The 17,815-nt window shown below is 38.8% G+C and overlaps 1 protein-coding gene across 1 annotated transcript in view; it reads right to left on the bottom strand.

The window, feature by feature from the left end:
• LMO7 (LIM domain 7) overlaps nt 1-17,815 on the bottom strand; it is a 104,224-nt gene that overhangs the window by 15,380 nt on the left and 71,029 nt on the right. Inside the window, exons 14-20 of the mRNA XM_068984293.1 lie at nt 11,433-11,547; nt 10,207-10,368; nt 9,241-9,347; nt 8,180-8,240; nt 6,516-6,572; nt 4,612-4,637; nt 3,595-3,699 (exon numbers count right to left, since the gene is read on the bottom strand). Of these exons, the coding sequence (XP_068840394.1) occupies nt 3,595-3,699; nt 4,612-4,637; nt 6,516-6,572; nt 8,180-8,240; nt 9,241-9,347; nt 10,207-10,368; nt 11,433-11,547 (633 nt within the window). The remainder of the gene's footprint in view (nt 1-3,594; nt 3,700-4,611; nt 4,638-6,515; nt 6,573-8,179; nt 8,241-9,240; nt 9,348-10,206; nt 10,369-11,432; nt 11,548-17,815) is intronic.

Below are 17,815 nucleotides of genomic sequence, written 5' to 3'. Positions count from 1 at the left end.
TTCTTTTTTTTTCCTCTTTCCCTTTCATCAAGAGGCTTTTTAGCTCCTCTTCACTTTCTGCCATTACAGTAGTATCATCTGCATATCTGAGGTTACTGATATTTCTCCCGGCAATCTTGATTCCAACTTGTGATTTATCCAGCCCAGCATTTTGCATGATATACTCTACATATAAGTGAAATAAGAAGGGTGACAATATATAGCCTTTTTGCGCTCCTTTCCCAATTTTGAACCAGTCCGTTGTTCCATGTATGGTTCTAAATGTTGCTTCTTGGTCTGCACACAGGTTTCTCAGGAGACAGGTATGGTGGTTTGGTATCCCCATCTCTTTAAGAATTTTCCACAGTTTGTTGTGATCCATGTAGTCAAAGGCTTTCATGTAGTTGATGAAGCAGTAGATGTTTTTGTGGGACTCCCTTGCTTTCTCCATGATCCAATGAAATGTTGGCAATTTGATCTCTGGTTCCTCTGCCTCTTTGAAACTGAGCTTGTACATTGGAAAGTTATTGGTTCACATACTGCTGAAGCCTATCTTGATGGATTTTGAGCATAACCTTGCTAGAATGTCAAATAAGCACAATTGTACAGTAGTTTGAACATTCTTTGGCATTGTCCTTATTTGAGATTGGAATGAAAACTGATCTTTTCCAGTTCTGTGGTGCTGCTGAATTTTCCAAATTTGCTGGCATACTGACTGCAGCACTTTTACAGCATCATCTTTTAGGATTTGAAAGCTCAGCTGGAATTCTGTCACCTCCACTAGCTTTGCTTGTAGTAATGTTTCCTAAGGCCCACCTAACTTCACACTCTAGAATGTCTGGCTCTAGGTGAGTAACACCATCACAGTCATCTGGTCATTAAGATCTTTTTTGTATAGTTCTGTTCTGCTTCTGTTAGGTCCATATTGTTTCTGTCCTTTAATATGCCCATCTTTGCATGAAATGTTCCCTTGGTATCTTCAATTTTCTTGAAAAGATCTCTAGTCTTTCCCATTCCATTGTTTCCTCTATTTCTCTGCATTGTTCACTAATGAAGGCCTTCTTATCTCTCCCTGCTATTCTCTGGAACTCTGCATCCAGTTGGATGTATCTTTCTCTTTCTCCCTTGCCTTCCACTTTTGTTTTCTCAGCTATTTGTGAAGTCTCCTCAGACAACCTGTTTGCCTTCTTACATTTCTTTTTCTTTGGGATGGTTTTGGTCACTGCCTCCTCCACAATGTTATGAACCTCTGTTCACAGTTCTTCAGGCACTCTGTCTGTCAGATCTAATCCCTTGAATCTATCTGTCACCTCCACTATATCATCTTAAGGGATTTAATTAAGGTCATACCTGAATGGCCCAGTGGTTTTCCCTACTTTCTTCAACTTAAGTCTGAATTTTGCAATAAAGGGCTCATGATCTGTGAGCCACACTCAGCTCCCAGTCTTGTTTTTGCTGACTGTATAGAGCTTCTCCATCTTTGGTTGCAAAGAATATAACCAATCTGATTTCAGTATTAACCAACTAGTGATGTCCATGTGTAGGGTCACCTCTTGGTTTATTGGAAGAGGATGTTTGCTATGACCAGTGTGTTCTCTTGACAAAACTCTGTAATCCTTTGCCCTGCTTCATTTTGTATTCCAAACTTGCCTGTTACTCCAGGTGTCTCTTGACTTCCTACTTTTGCATTATAATCCTCTATGATGAAAAGGACATCTGTTTTTTTGTGTTAGTTGTAAAAGGTCTTGTAGGTCTTCATACAAATGGTCAACTTCAGCTTCTTTGGCCTCAATGGTTGGGGCACAGACTTGAAATACTATAATGTTGAATGGTGTGCCTTAGAGACGAATCAAGATCATTCTGTCATTCTGTCATTGCCTCCAAGCACTGCATTTTAGACTCTTTTGTTGACTATGAGAGCTACTCCATTTCTTCTAAGGGATTCTTGCCCACAGTAGTAGATATAATGCTCATTTGAATTAAATTCACCCATTCCCATCCATTTCAGTTCGCTGATTCTTAAGATGTCAAAGTTCACTCTTACCGTCTCTTACTTGACCACATCCAACTTAATTTGATTCATGAATCTAACATTCCAGGTTCCTATGCAATATTGTTCTTTACAGCACTGGACTTTACTTTCACCACCAAACATATCCACAACTGAGCACTGCTTCCACTTTGGCCCAGCTGCGTCATTCTTTCCTGTTCAGTTCAGTTCAGTCGCTCAGTCGTGTCTGACTCTTTGCAATCCCATGAATCGCAGCACGCCAGGCCTCCCTGTCCATCACTAACTCCCAGAGTTCACTCAGACTCACATCCATCGAGTCAGTGATGCCATCCAGCCATCTCATCCTCTGTCGTCCCCTTCTCCTCCTGCCCCCAATCCCTCCCAGCATCAGAGTCCTTTCCAATGAGTCAACTCTTCACATCAGGTCGCCAAAATACTAGAGTTTCAGCTTTAGCATCATTCCTTCCAAAGAAATCCCAGGGCTGATCTCCTTCAGAATGGACTGGTTGGATCTCCTTGCAGTCCAAGGGACTCTCAAGAGTCTTCTCCAACACCACACTTCAAAAGCATCAATTCTTCGGCACTCAGCCTTCTTCACAGTCCAACTCTCACATCCATACGTGACTACTGGAAAAACCATAGCCTTGACTAGACGGACCTTTGTTGGCAAAGTAATATCTCTGCTTTTGAATATACTGTCTATGTTGGTCATAACTTTTCTTCCAAGGAGGAAGTGTCTTTTAATTTCATGGCTGCAATCACAATCTGCAGTGATTTTGGAGCCCCCAAAAATAAAGTCTGACACTGTTTCCACTGTTTCCCCATCTATTTCCCATGAAGTGATGGGACCTGATGCTATGATCTTCGTTTTCTGAATGTTGAGCTTTAGGCCAACTTTTTTCACTCTCCTCTTTCATTTTCATCAAGAGGCTTTTTAGTTCCTCTTCACTTTCTGCCATAAGGGTGGTGTCATCTGCATATCTGAGGTTATTGATATTTCTCCCGGCAATCTTGATTCCAGCTTGTGTTTCTTCCAGTCCAGCGCTTCTCATGATGTACTCTGCATATAAGTTAAATAAGCAGGGTGACAATATACAGCCTAGTAATTGTCCGCAGCTCTTCCCCAGTAGCATATTGAACACCTTCCAACCTGGGGAGCTCATCTTCTGCCTTCATATCTTTTTGCCTTTTCATACTGTCCATGGGATTCTCCAGGCAAGAACAGTGGAGTGGGTTGCCATTTTCTTCTCCAGTGGACCAGATTTTGTCAGAACTCTTCACTGTGACCCATCCGCCTTGGGTGGCCCTACGCAGCATGGCTCATAGCTTCATTGAGTTATGCAAGCCTCTTCAGGCACGGTGATCCATGAAGGTGGCTAAAAATATACCCAGGAACTAATAAATAATTTAAAAAGGATGACTCTAGAAATTTTCAAAAACAGAAAAGTATTTCATACAAAACATGCTACATATCAACACATTTGTTAATTACGTGGTTACTGGCTTTTCATTTTTCAAGCTGCTTCTTAGTACCAGTTGCCACTGAGCAGGAGAAGCTCTTGGGGCAAATGTAATTCCTGCTGATCCACCCTACTTTGCTCTACCTGCAGCAGTCGGTCTTGCTCCTTCTGCCATCTCTCCTGCCGCCTCCGTTCCTCCTCTGGATCCCAGGCCCAGCGACTTGGGGCACTAATAGTTGGGACTGGAAGCTGCCAGGTTATAAGAGAAGAGGTGCAAACCAAGAAGAATATGTTATTTCATGAAGTCATCTACTGAAGTGCTTTTGCATACATGAATTATTCAGATCACCCTTGGCCTATGCTGTACCAAAGGAGAATGGGCTTTATATTTCAAAGTATGTCTCTTAACACAAATGGAACTCACCTAAGAAACAGAAAGAGATTCACCAACATAGACAACAGACTCCTGGCTGCCAACGGGGAGGGGGATGGGGGAATGGGTGAGTACTGGATTGGGAGTTTGGGATTAGAAGATGCAAAGTGTTTTATATAGAATGGATAAACGACAAGGTCTCATTGTATAGCACAGAGAACTATATTCAATATCCTGTAATAAATCATAATGGACAAAATATAAAAAAGAACATATATACATATAACTGAATCACTTTGCTGTACACTGGAAAGGAACACAATATTATAAGTCAACTATACTTCAATTACAGAGAAAGCAATGGCACCCCACTCCAGTACTCTTTCCTGGAAAATCCCATGGACGGAGGAGCCTGGTGGGCTGCAGTCCATGGGGTCGCTTAGAGTCGGACACGACTGAGCGACTTCACTTTCACTTTTCACTTTCATGCACTGGAAAGGAAGGAAATGGCAACCCACTCCAGTGTTCTTGCCTGGAGAATCCCAGGGACTGGGGAGCGTGATGGGCTGCCATCTATAGGGTCACACAGAGTCAGACATGACTGAAAATGACTTAGCAGCAGCAGCAGCATACTTCAATTTAAAAAAAAAGGTCTTTTCATGTTGGAAAAGTCATTCCTGGATAAACTCTCATGCAGCTTAAAGTAAAAATAAGTGATGCTACTGTGCACTAGTTCAGTCCCACCCAAGCCTCCTAGTTTATTCCAAAACCAAACGAAGACTACTTACATCAGGAACCACAGAATCGGAGCTTCCTGTGTTACAGCATGTGGGCAAGGAAAGAATAAAAAAACAATGTAAGTCTTCATTTCTATGAAATAATTCCCTTCAGAAAATCGTATCACTAAGCTGGTTCTATGACAGTATACTAAGTGACATCAGTTGTTTTCAAACAACAGTAAGCTTCTCTCTTTAGTTCCATCTGCTTGTCACTTATCTTCAGAATTCAAAGCCAGTGAAAAAGATCAACAGTGAATGCCCAAGTTACAGCCCAGCTTGAGGTGCTAGGGCAGAGATACAGGTATATTTCTAAGGGGTTTCAGGGTTCTTTTATTAATAGGGTGAATAATATTCTCATAGCCTAATAGAAAAAATTGAATTTCAAATATTACAACATCTATAGAACCCAACTTTTTACTTGTTGCTATTAATTACTCTGTGACAGGTGTAAGTCACATTTTTCAGGGCTTATTGCCAATGAGCTACTTTTCTGAAATAAGTCACCAACAAACATGTTCATGAAATATTTCCCTTTCCTTGCCTATTATTTGAAACACAAAGATTCAGACTTCACATGTAAACTTATGAGCAGAAGGTCATTCTTTTTACTCTTAGGGGACCTACATAACTGTGTTTGCCTGAATATAGTACAATGATTATAAACATGCAAGCAAATTTCATAAAATACATTCTCGTATTATAATTTTTCATTTTTCCTGAAACCTCAGCTGTCAGATTATTCACTTACACAACAAAATTTTACAGAAAACTGCTTTGAGATTTAGGAAAATACTCTTCCCTAAAATAGTCTGTTGAAGAAAAGGGAGTGAAAATTACCATGGAGAAAGAAAAGGAATTGCTTTATTTTAGCCAATCTGAACTAGGAGTATCATAAGGTTTCAATTAAATTACCACAGAAAAATCAGAGTTGAACAAAAAATGTCAAACCCACTAAGGATACTGACACAAATAGACCCTTGCACGTGCATAGCTGGTAAGCTAGTTCTATTTATGATTGAAAAGAGATCTTAATTCATCAAAAGTGCCTACGAGGAGATTAACACAAAATACACAGATCCAGTAAGTATCATGTTATAAGGCAAGTTTGTAAATATTATGGATAATCTTAAAAGTAAGAAACAATGACATTTTAGACACCAACAGCACACTCCCTATTGACTGTGCCATTCCATCTCAAATGTTGGATATTACTTTTAAGTTCTCGATTGCAAAACGCAGAGTTCAAACTGCATCCATGAGACAGAGCAGGAGAGAAACGTGAACGTGGAGGAAAAGCCACATGCAAAGCACCCTGTGAAGCAGCACTGCCCGACTACACCAACACAGGGAATGTCAAAGCACACTCGCTGACAGGCGTGTCCAAAATTTACTTTTAATTTACTTCAACGTCAACACAGCAGTCCTAGTAACACTTCAAAGTCATCATCTTAATAGCACTCAACGATTCTGCTCTTTATTCAGAGCATTCTCCATAACCCCAAATTTGATGTTTTAGGAGCTGGCCAATTGCATGTTGGTGTAATCCAATAGTACGCAATTTGTAGGAAGCAGTAAAGCATACATGAAATTTCTCATTTTTCACTGTCACCCAGTGGCAAGAAGTGTGTGTTTAAACAGCATCTCAATTTTTTTTTTAATTAGAAAAAAAAACAAAAAACAAACTTCAGAGGTATACAAAGGACACGCAAAGACCCATTACCACAGAGGTAGACCCATGAACTGTAAGAAAAGCCTGATGACCCTAGGGAAAGAATGGAAATGGGTTATGTTGCTTGGTCATAATGATGGCCGAATTGAAGAGGCTCAGTGCCGAGCACCACAGACTATCAGGAGAGAGTGGAGAGTGGGAACAATTCCATGAAAGTACATGAATTGTTAGCGTGGCAGTTTACCTTGTTCAAAAAACTGTGATCGCCTTTTTAAGTTTTTCAAAGAAATAGGTTCAGAGGCTAGTTGAAAAATATAAAAAACAAAAAAGTACATCAATATCATGTCATTCATTTTAATCTCTCACCACTGGAAAACTAAATGATACTTGATACATTTTTCCAATCTGTAGCAATATTATTTTTCAAGTGACAAAACTGATAGCCATAGAAGATAGGGGTTATTTCAATGCACAAAGACACACATAGTTTTAGTAGTCTATAACTATGTTCAAATTAGTAACAGGAACTAATATTTTGATTAATAAATTTTAGCAGCTAGCATCATAGTTTCATAGAAGCCGAAGTACTATCTTCCACGCCAGATCACACATCTTTAGAGAAATGGAAATTAAAATTTTTTGCTTAAGCTTATCAATTAAATTCTCAAGTACAGGAAGAATTGCTTGTAACTAAGAGTTGCATAATACATAGAAGTTTTTAAAAAGGAACTAAAAAAATGGATAGAACAAGAAAATAAATATCCAGAGAACAATTTTTTTTTAAGCTATAATTAAAACATTCTTCTTAACTAGGCTTCTCTGGTGGCTCAGACAGTAAACAATCTGCCTGCAGAGCGGGAGACCTGGGTTCAATCCCTGGGTCAAGATCTCCTGGAGAAGGGAATGGAAACCCACTCCAGTATTCTTGCCAGGAGGATTCTATGGACAGAAAAGCCTGGTGGGCTAAGTCCACCGAGTGGCAAAGAGTCAGATACAACTGAGCAACAGACTAACTATTTTGCTCTAGTTTCCAAGATCTTATAGCCATAACTTTAAAAAGGAAAAAAGCAAATGGAGTCACTTCCAGATATCATAAATTAAATACAAAGATAAATAATCAATAAAGGAAGGGAAATTCATAAACTTGGTTTGACTTTGACATCAGATATTATGAACTGACAAATGCAGACTCAAAATCACCAAACCACTGAGAAAACCCAGCCCTGTGCCTGGCAGCCTAATTTCATGCTAAGAGAAGCTTCAACTTCTTTGGGTTTCTCCCTGCCTATATGGACCAGATCTTTCTTATTTCCTTTGTCTGCCTAAGGCACAGCACATAGAATGTGGTGGCTCAGCTATTTGCAGATAACTGAACAGGAGAGGAGAAGGAAAGGAGTGGTAACTCCATACTACAAAGTTTCCCTAGATGCTGTATGGCTGCTTTTTCATTAAAAATGGGTATTTTTTTCCTAACAATCGTTATTTCCACTGGCATTTCCCTATTTCTAGGAGCTTCCAAGCTTACTTAACCCCTTGACAACAATTAAGGGGGAAAGGAAACCTCATGCATTATTTCATATTTAACTAAGACTTCTCTTGCCAGCACACCGTAGCAAGAAGGTTGATGGCCTCCAGAAAACCAGTCTTTCTTATTTGGATTAGACACATAGGTGCTCAGAGCTCCTGCAGAGGCTGCCAAAGCTTTGTTTGCAGTTCCTGGACTATTCAACATTGGAACTCAACGCCCTTCCACCTGGCTGCAATTGGATCTGTATGCTAACCTTTGAGTTTCAACTTGCACTGGATCAGTTTTGCTTTCACTCACAGATATTAATTTTTATAATAGCAGGGCTTGAGTGTAGTGACTTTTCCTATATTTTAAATGTAAGTTATAATGGTAATGTTTACCTTTTGACTCAAAAGTACTGCTTTCATCACGAATTCCATTGATTTCTTTTGATTCAGTATTCTAGAAAGGATAAAAATGGCAGTTAACATTCTCTCCAGTTAGACACTGGGCTTAAATAATCCATTTCTCATCAGTAGACATATCTGCTAATAAGATGAACTGTTCAGGATATTAATATATTTCTTATAGCCTTTTACATATAATAGAAATGTAATTTTTTTCATTGTTTTTTACGAGCTGTGGAAAATTAAGACTAACTGCAAGCATGAATAGCTTTAAGTTTGACCAGTCATTAATTTTCCAAGAAACATGATGGGCTAAATAACCATTTGTCCATTTGCTTTGTGTTTGTAAATAAGCAACACAGTCATATAGAACCCTCTAACATTTAAACCTTTCTTATACAGGTTGCAGAATCTCCTTATTAGACAAAAGGAAGCATCTTGGGATGACAACAATTATATCTAGGGAGTCAATGTACACACATTGATTTGAAAATTTAAATTTAATTATTACTTTGATACTTAGAAAAATGCTTACATTCTAATTAATCAATTTTAATCAATTAATGTAACCATGCATCTCTTAACTACATATGTAATTCTACCCATCAAATTCACCCACACAACAACTAAAACTGCTTCATGAGGTTTTTAAATTGCACACAATTACTATACTTATTTTACCAATAAAGACTAAGGAAAGCATAGAAAAGTTATAGCATATAATTCTACATAATTAACTTCTTCACATTCACAATGATCTAAGAGATGGGTATAATGATGAACGGTTGGTAAGAAACACCTACAAAAGATCGCTGTGGGATCTTTAGATTATTTTCATTATATAACTCACTATTACTCATAATTATTCATGAGTAATGCCTTATGATTTTCAAAGATATATTTTACTCTCATTACTATAAATTACCTTATTAATTATCTATGTTTTTAAAATAGCATCAAAATTGTTCAAAGAAAGTAAACTCCTCCCCCACCTCCAACACACTGCCTATAGTTGCTTTGCTCTACCCAATACTAACACTTCTCAAAATACTTACAGAACTCTGAAGGCTTTCTGAGAAATCGGTTGTTATTGACAGATTTGAAGCTTTGTCTGAGCTGTAAATTCCGGAAGTGGCATCAATCCACTTTGTTTCAGGTGAACCTATAATTTTGGTAGCCATACTGGTGAGATTGAGGGTTTTATGCCGTGTAAATGGCAGGGAAGTCTGGTCTTTGCCCCAATCTGATTGTCACATGAAGATCAAGAAATAAGTACACATAAATGTAGAAGTGGAGAGAACAAAGTTACTGAAATGTACACACAAAACATACACACACACAAGACAAATAAATCAGACAGTATGTGAAAGAAATGAAGAGTTTAAGGCCTTTTACCACCAAATAGCCTTCCAAAACCAGAGGGTTAGAGCATGTTAATAATGAAAAGACTGGCAAATTTGCTGAATCTTTCTGTAAACCAGGACTGGATATTATATTTTGATATCCTAAGTTTGTAGGTCTTGGAAAGCTTAATGCCCTTCCCCATCTAACCTCGACAATTAAGAAACACAGTGATGAAATGTACATGGAAACTTCCTTGAGAGTCAACAACTGGGATACTGACCTACTGTGTTCTTTCTTATACCAGTTACAGTCAGGATGCTGTAGAGGAAGTGAAACCACGGTGTAATTCTTAATATTCAACATCAGCATATAACTCCCAAATGCAGACACAATTACAAGAGCCTTCAGTTGCTATCTGCATTCAAAGCCAGTTCAGCACATCGATCAGTCAATAAATCATGTAGAATTCAGTAAATTTGCTAGTGAAGTTTTCAGACAGAACATCCAAAGAAATATCATTCAAGACATTTCAACATAACCACAAACATCTTTCAGCCAAAAAACAAAAAAGTGAAATGGAGAGAGAAAAAAATGTTATTGAAGCAAGCTGTTATAACCACTTGCCAAAGACCAGCTCCCAGTTTAGAAAGCCAAACACAGTGGGATAACCAACTCACCAGACTTTCCATAGCGCCTGATATCCATAACTAGGCTCCCAGTTTCCTGGGCCTTAGCCATGGTTTCCTCCCACTCTTTTGTGTCCTTATATGAAAACCTGGTGTTGTTGATAGCAATAATTTCATCATCTACCTGTAGCTGAGAAAATTCTGCTGGGCTACCTAAATAAAGCAAAATAAATGAAACCACCAATGAAAAATAAAAACATGTTTTACTAGTCACTGCTCATTTAAATTAAGGAAAACAATGACTTCTTAACCTCATCTAAGCATTTCTCATATCTTTCAGTTGCAGAAGAGTCACAGAATTTCTTAAAGTTATCAAATATTTGAGTAGCTACAAAATTACAAGGCAACCAAAGGCATTTTTTTTATTCTATGGTATGTATCTTTCTAAGCATTTAAAGGAGAAATGATAAAGTCATCTGTTCAATTAAATTGCTTTATTAACCTAAGAAGAAAAAATTTAATTATGTTTAAATTAAAAACATAAAGTATATATTGTACTTTAGCTGAGCTTCCAAAGCCAGATGCGCTCTGGAATGGGGATGAAAAAAAAAGGTCACTTAAAATGGCTTAAAATTACTACCTATCAGTATCTAATTAAATCAGCCTTGGAATCTCAAAGAAATAACCAGAGTGAGTATGCATTTTTATATAGCTAAAACATTCAAATGAGGAACTTTTGTATTGAGGAACATATTGTTTATACAATAGCTTTCATTTTAATTTCAGGTCTTGTAATATTTTGCCAAGAGTTCCTGGGCCTAATTTGGAATAATCCTGGGTGGAGGAGGGGCAATCCTTTTTGTAAAAGTCCTGAAACATCCTCTGGGGTCCAGAAAATACTGATGATATATAGTACTATTACCCACCACAAACACAAGGACAGTTCTTTCTGGATCTTCAATTTGGTAGTTTGCTAGTATTTCCAAATATTAAGTCTAAAATTTTGATAAATGAATTCTGTTAACACTCACAAAATTACGACTCTTCAACACTAAAATTAACTATGCAAGATCAACCAATATGTAATTCATAACTCCATTAGTCTCCAGGAAGAAGACATATCTCTTCACTTTACTGCTGCATTTTGCACGTGTGTTTTCTCCTCCCCTTTCAAATAAGCACATTTCTGGGCAGGGGGAGGGGGTGGGAGGGGGACACTGAACAGCAAAAGACAACAAACAAGAAAACACCACCGTAGAGCAAAATCTATGATTTACCTGCTTCAACTGATGCTACGAAGATCCTGGAAAAAGCCCATTTTACTGTAAACCCAAAGTCAAGACTGCTCCCAGGCGTCTGGTTTATGCTGATTCTCATATCACTGAACTGATCCTGAAAACAAACATGAAACGGTGGGATCAAGTGTCCCTGGCACCCACATGGAGGAAAGTCTATCTGCCAAAGAAGGGAGGCTGTGTGCAGGGCACACTGGAGTTATTTCATGATAAACCAGAAACACCATTCTTCTCCCCCTTGGGTTTGGTAAAACTTTCATTTATATAAATATTTCTCAGTTTCTTATTTTCTGCTAAAATAAGGGAAAGCTTCATATCTATGGCTATTGTTCTTTGCATGAATACTACAAATCAGTTGATTTATATGATAAAGCTTAGGCTTTTGCTCATCATACACTGAAGCCTCAGTTATAGACCATTTGTTGTTACCCAGGAATGGAGCTGATTGAGAAGATATGGCATATATATACATATACACATATATACACTACACACACACACACATATATATACACACACACATATATATATACACACACAATGGAATATTATTCAGCCATGAGGAAAAGGATATCCTGCCATCTGGAACAATATGGAAGAAACTTGAGGACATTATGCTAAAGTGAAGTAAGTCAGACAAAAGAAGACAAGTACATGTGATATCACTTATATGTTGAATCTCAAAGCCAAACTCATAAAACAGGGAGTAAAGTGGTGGTTACAAGGGGATGGGGGTGAGAGGAAAGAACAGATGGTGTTTAAGGGTACAAACTTGTAATGAACAGTAAAATGAGCCCTAGAGATCTAATACACAGTATTGTGACTATAAATAATATCTTATTATAATCAAACTTGTTAAGAGACTAGAATTTCCAACCATAAAGAGAAAAGCTAATTATGTAATATGAGAGATGTTAATTATCACTACAATGGCAATCACATTACAATATATAAATGCATCAAATTAACATGCCGTTCTTTCAAAATTTACCTATTCTATCTCAAATACAAGGCAACAAAATGCCATCTTTGAAAACGCAAAAAAGATTTAAATCACTTATTTTTAAAATTCCACCATACTTTAAAAAACCACCTCCAGCATTTAACATATTTAGCTGAATAATTTTGAGGGTTTGTAGACCCAAATTCAGCAACCAGAATCACTTTTCTAGGAGTGGTACCGTTCCCTAATAGGCATCTCTAAGTCTGCCAAGACATTTTTGCTTCTCCGACTGCTTCATGACGATGTAGTGGTAAAAGCTACTTATGCTGCAAAATGCAGAACTAGGTCAACCCCGAGGAACCACTAGTAAGATGCCAAGAGGGCCCCCGAAACAGCATGAGCTCCAGGCCACAACCTCCTTGAAGTTACAGCAGCTCACAAGCACAAGAGCCTCTTGGACAGCTGGTAAACCTTTATTCCCATCTCCACTACAGTCCACAGCAACACATTCTCAGTTTCACGGACTTTAAGCTATTTTCCAAAAGAAATGCTTTCAGTTTTACAGTATACTATGTTTGTGAAAAATTTAATTAACTTCCATAATTTATATTTTTTGTTTGGGGTAAAGACCAGACATAAATTTGAGCGTTTGTTTCCCAGATCAGTGTTTCCAGGTCTTTGATTCACAATTATCAAGAACTTAGACTTAATTGTTTAAAAAGAAAAATTCCTCTTTATTTTTAAAGTCGCTTTATTTTCGAGGAAAAACCTATAACTTCTCAATTTTAATTTGGCAGTTAAACCCAGACCTAGGACCAGTGGGCAATTCACAAATTTTTGTACCTTTAAAATATGTTTAAAAGTCAAGTGACTACATTCTAAGGAAAACTGTGATATTACATATGAATTAGAAGGAAGACAAGAGAGGCACTGAATAAAGGATCAAGAATTTACTGTATTATATGGACATGAGAAGTAAGTGCTATAACAATATACACTTACTCATTTGTTCAACATACATTTATTATCCATCTATTCTGATTAAAACACTTAGGAAATAAAGATGAATTAGGCATAGTCCTGCTGCTGCTGCTGCTGCTAAGTTACTTTCATCGTGTCCAACCCTCAGCGACCCCATGGACTGCAGCTTTCCAGGCTCCTCTGTCCATGGGATTTTCCAGGCAAGAGTTCTGGAGTGGAGTGCCATTACCTTCTCCGAGGCATAGTCCTAGGTCTCAAGAAATAATTACTGACTTTTCAAGAGTGGGTACAGAATTTTTTAAGAAAAAAAAAAAAAAAACAGTGTAGCTAATAATATAGAAACTTTTTTTTCATCAGACATCATATAAAGCGGTTGAAATATGGGAACTGAGATGTAGGTAGTAAGAATACTCATTAATGATCAGCCTGATGGATACCAATCTCTGGAATATAATAAAACTCTGCTATGAATAGAAAAAATTACTGGTTAGTTCTACTTCTTAACCAAAACCACCACACACTTAAATTAGAGATGACTCAATGAAAATAAGTGGTCATCTTCACCATTCTTACCCCACTCCACTCCATATTCTGACCTAAAGCCAATTAGAGTGCAGAATCTATTGCTATATAAGGCCACAGAGACAAACCATGGATTAGAAATTCCAAGATACTAACTCAGGTTTTTTATATCTTGAAGAATAAGAGACAGGACAGAGTTTTAATAAATAGTTCCAAACTACAATAAAGAATTCTTTGTGGGCAAGAGTAAGTGAATAGTATCCTGTTTGGTGGAACAGGATAAAAGAGAATGAGCTTAAGCCATAGATGGAAGAGCCTCACAATGCTATTAGACCAGAAGAATTGTCTTCTAAAGGACTGCTCTTAGCCTGGAGCTAAATCTCTACTTGAACATAATAAAAGGGCAAATGACCACCTCTCTGAAACAGTTAACAGAGGAGGTCAGCCTCATTGTGGCCACAGTCTGGCAGCCTGTTCTGTGGGTCCTGGGGATACACACAGACAAAGGAGAGAGAACCAATTACAGGTCTATTTCTGTCAACAGCCAGGTAGCCTCAGGCATTTCACTGAGTCTGGCAGAGACTTTCCTCTCACAATGGCATTAATTTTTAAGCTTTCTGTTTCCAAAACCCTATTTTCCCATGCAGACCATCTTCCTCTCAAAACCTATACAGAAAGGATTAAAGTGGGTGGTCGCAGTTCGAGGAAAGGGCCCCATAGTCCCCTCTTGCATGGCTTCCTCCTATGACAGTCATTGTGGCATGTCTGTGGAATCCTGGGTTCTTGAACTAGATTATCCTTGAGACTTTTTGTAGGTAAGGTGGCTTTCCCTGGTGGCTCAGATGGTAAAGAATACGCCTGCAATGTGGGAGACCCGGCTTTGATCCTTGGGTCAGGAAGATCCACAGGAGAAACGAATGGCTACCTACTCTCTCTTCTTGCCTGGAAAATCCCATGGACAGAGGGGCCTGGAGGGTTACAGTCCATGGAGTTGCAAAAAGTCAGACATGATTGTGCAACTAACATACCTCTATAATTACAGTCAAGCATAATCCATTCAACTCTGATTTCACTTAGGATTTGTGCCTCCTGGTTTTTCTCATGAGAAATATGCCATGTGAGGATTCTACAAAGGGTCCAAGTTTTGCAAGATGATGTGGGAATTTCCTTTTGAACTGGATGGAACCAGAAATATACATTATTGGGGGAAATCTAGAGTCTTGATGACTGATAAAGAACCACGCCAAGTGGTGACAGTTGCCTATTTTGGAAAAGATAGAGTACAATTACCAACATATCAGCATCTAAAATAAAAATAACTTTCCTCAATTTAAACAGAAATATACACTTTTTAATTTCTCCTCATTCTTCTCAACCTCTTAGTCGTCTGACATTCTCTAGAATTTTTTATTCACTATTTTTATTTTTGCCTGTGCTGGGTCTCCATTGCTGTGTGGGCTTTGCTCTAGTTGCTGCAAGCAGGGGCTGCTTGAGCTTCTCTTATTGTGGAGCATGGGCTCTAGGGTTCCCGGATTTCACTAGTTTTGTCACATGGGCTCAGCAGTTGCAGCTTGCCAGCTGTGGCACACGGGTTGCTCTCGGACATGTGGGATCTTCCTGGATCAGGGATCGAACCCATGTCTCCTGCACTGGTAGGAGCCACCAGCGACACCCAGAAATACAGACTTCAGGCTGAGATTTGTAAACAAAAATATGATTATCTGGCATAGCTATGAGCAGATTTTTATGAGATCTAAAATTTATTAGGCTTAACAGGGCTTCCCTGATAGCTCAGTTGGTAAAGAATCCACCTGCAATGCAGGAGACCCTGGTTCGATTCCTGGGTTGGGAAGATCTGCTGGAGAAGGGGTAGGCTACCTACTCCACTATTCTTGGGCTTCCCTTGAGGCTCAGGTAGTACAGAACCCACCTGCAACACGGGAGACCTGGATTCGATCCCTGGGTTGGATTCTAGTATCACCACAGATGGAAAGTGATGAACAGCAGGGTCAACCTTATATACTAACAAGTCAGATGGGCATTCTCAAACTTTTTTGATCAGATAAACATGTTCATTTAAAGAGAGCTTACTTAAATCGATAAAATAAAAATACACTAAAAGTAGATTTAGGCTGTAAAATCATAAATGACAAAGGAAATAAACAATCTTTGATGTTGGCTACACGGTTCTTTCATGTCTTTTTTCAGGGTCTTAGTGGATGAGAACACAGTGAAAGTCACTCAGTCATGTCATGGATTATACAGTCCATGGAATTCTCCAAGCCAGAATATTGGAGTGGGTAGCCTTTCCCTTCTCCAGGGAATCTTCCCAACCCAGGTCCCCCACACTGCAGGCAGATTCCTTACCAGCTGAGCCACGGGAAGCCATAGTGAGTAGCCCTCAAATCATGGCGCAGCTCCTCCTTCACTGAAGATGAGTCTATATCTACCTTCTCCCCTTCTCCATGACCCACTCCAAGGAAGCAGGTGATCCTGCCAGCTCTACCACGTGACTCAGCCCATTCCCAAGCTTCTCTCTTATTACCTACCAAATCCGTTTTCGGCCCTCATCCCATCAGGCACTGCCAACTCCTCTTGCTTTCAGGAAACAACCTCCCATGTTGCCCTCTTGCCTTTCTCCTCCATCCCTCTGGCCACCTCCTGCTTTCATTAGCATGCTCCTCTCCTTTCCAGTTTCCTTTGGTTGCTGCTCCTCCTCCCTAGTCAGTCTCCCACTTTCTTGACCACTTGTTTTCCTGAGTAAACCTCATGCATCATCATCAACTATTACCTAAGTCCAACACAGTCAAAATTATATTTATTCTCTTCCTCCCTAAACCTGCTCTTCTACCTCTTGTTTTTCACATATGGGTTAATTACATCACTATTCAACCAGATGCCCAAGTTAGAAATATCAGGTTCTTCCTGGGCCTCTTCCTCCTTCCTCCCCCTAACTGCTCCCCAGGCTACCTCTACACAATGGGCCCCCCACAATCCATCACACACATGCACTTAATAAAGTGTTAGCAAGTCCACAAGCCATAAATCTACCTTGAATATCCCATCCTTCCACCCTCCTTTAAGCTCATCTTAACTCAGGTCATAGTTTCCCTCTAAGCTGCCGTGGGTAACCTTCTAATTGGCTCTCCTGCCTCCAGCCTTTCCTTCCTCCCATCTTCCCCACAGCTGCCTGAACTTTAGTTACAGAAAATGCCAATTATTATATCACACTCTATTTAAAAATTTCTGGTAGCTCCTTATAACCTACTGTGTAGATTTCAAAGTCTGCATCTCAGAATTATACTCAATTGGGCTAAGTTTTAATAAATATTTACCTTCTTTCAAAGTAATTTTAAGAATGATTTTCTCTTTATGAACCAGAAGATATTTCAGTCCACACTGGCTCTAAATTCTAAACACATGGCGATGTTAAAATAAGTCAACATTTGGTGTTTTAACTAGAAACAAGGTTCTTTTCCAATTTAAGCATGTCACATTTCAAAAAAATAAATTAGGGTCAGAGAAATTGCGACTGTGGCCTAAGAATCTAACCAGCCTGGGGCATGTTATATAACTTTCAAATCTCAAGTATTCCACTGGTAAAAGTGAGGATAATACAACATACTTTGCTAAATTATTGAGGGGATTAAATGAAACATTTAAAAGGTGCTAAGGCACATAGGTGATGCCTATTAATCATTTTCTTTTTCCCATGGAAACAATGCTATACATGGTAATATATGCTGCTTAGGCAGTTTCCAGAACAACAAAAGAAATTCCTATTTAACTCTCGCACACATGGCTCCAAAGCTACTATGATAGAACTCAGTCAGCATTCAGCAAATACTTACAGGTACAGGCACTGCACTAACAGTGAGCAAAATAGACTTGCTTCCCACCTTTAGATAGATTAGGGTCC

This window comes from Capricornis sumatraensis, chromosome 12, assembly GCF_032405125.1.
Source record: "Capricornis sumatraensis isolate serow.1 chromosome 12, serow.2, whole genome shotgun sequence".
NCBI lineage: Eukaryota > Metazoa > Chordata > Mammalia > Artiodactyla > Bovidae > Capricornis > Capricornis sumatraensis.
This window is presented reverse-complemented; position numbering and strand designations above follow the sequence as displayed.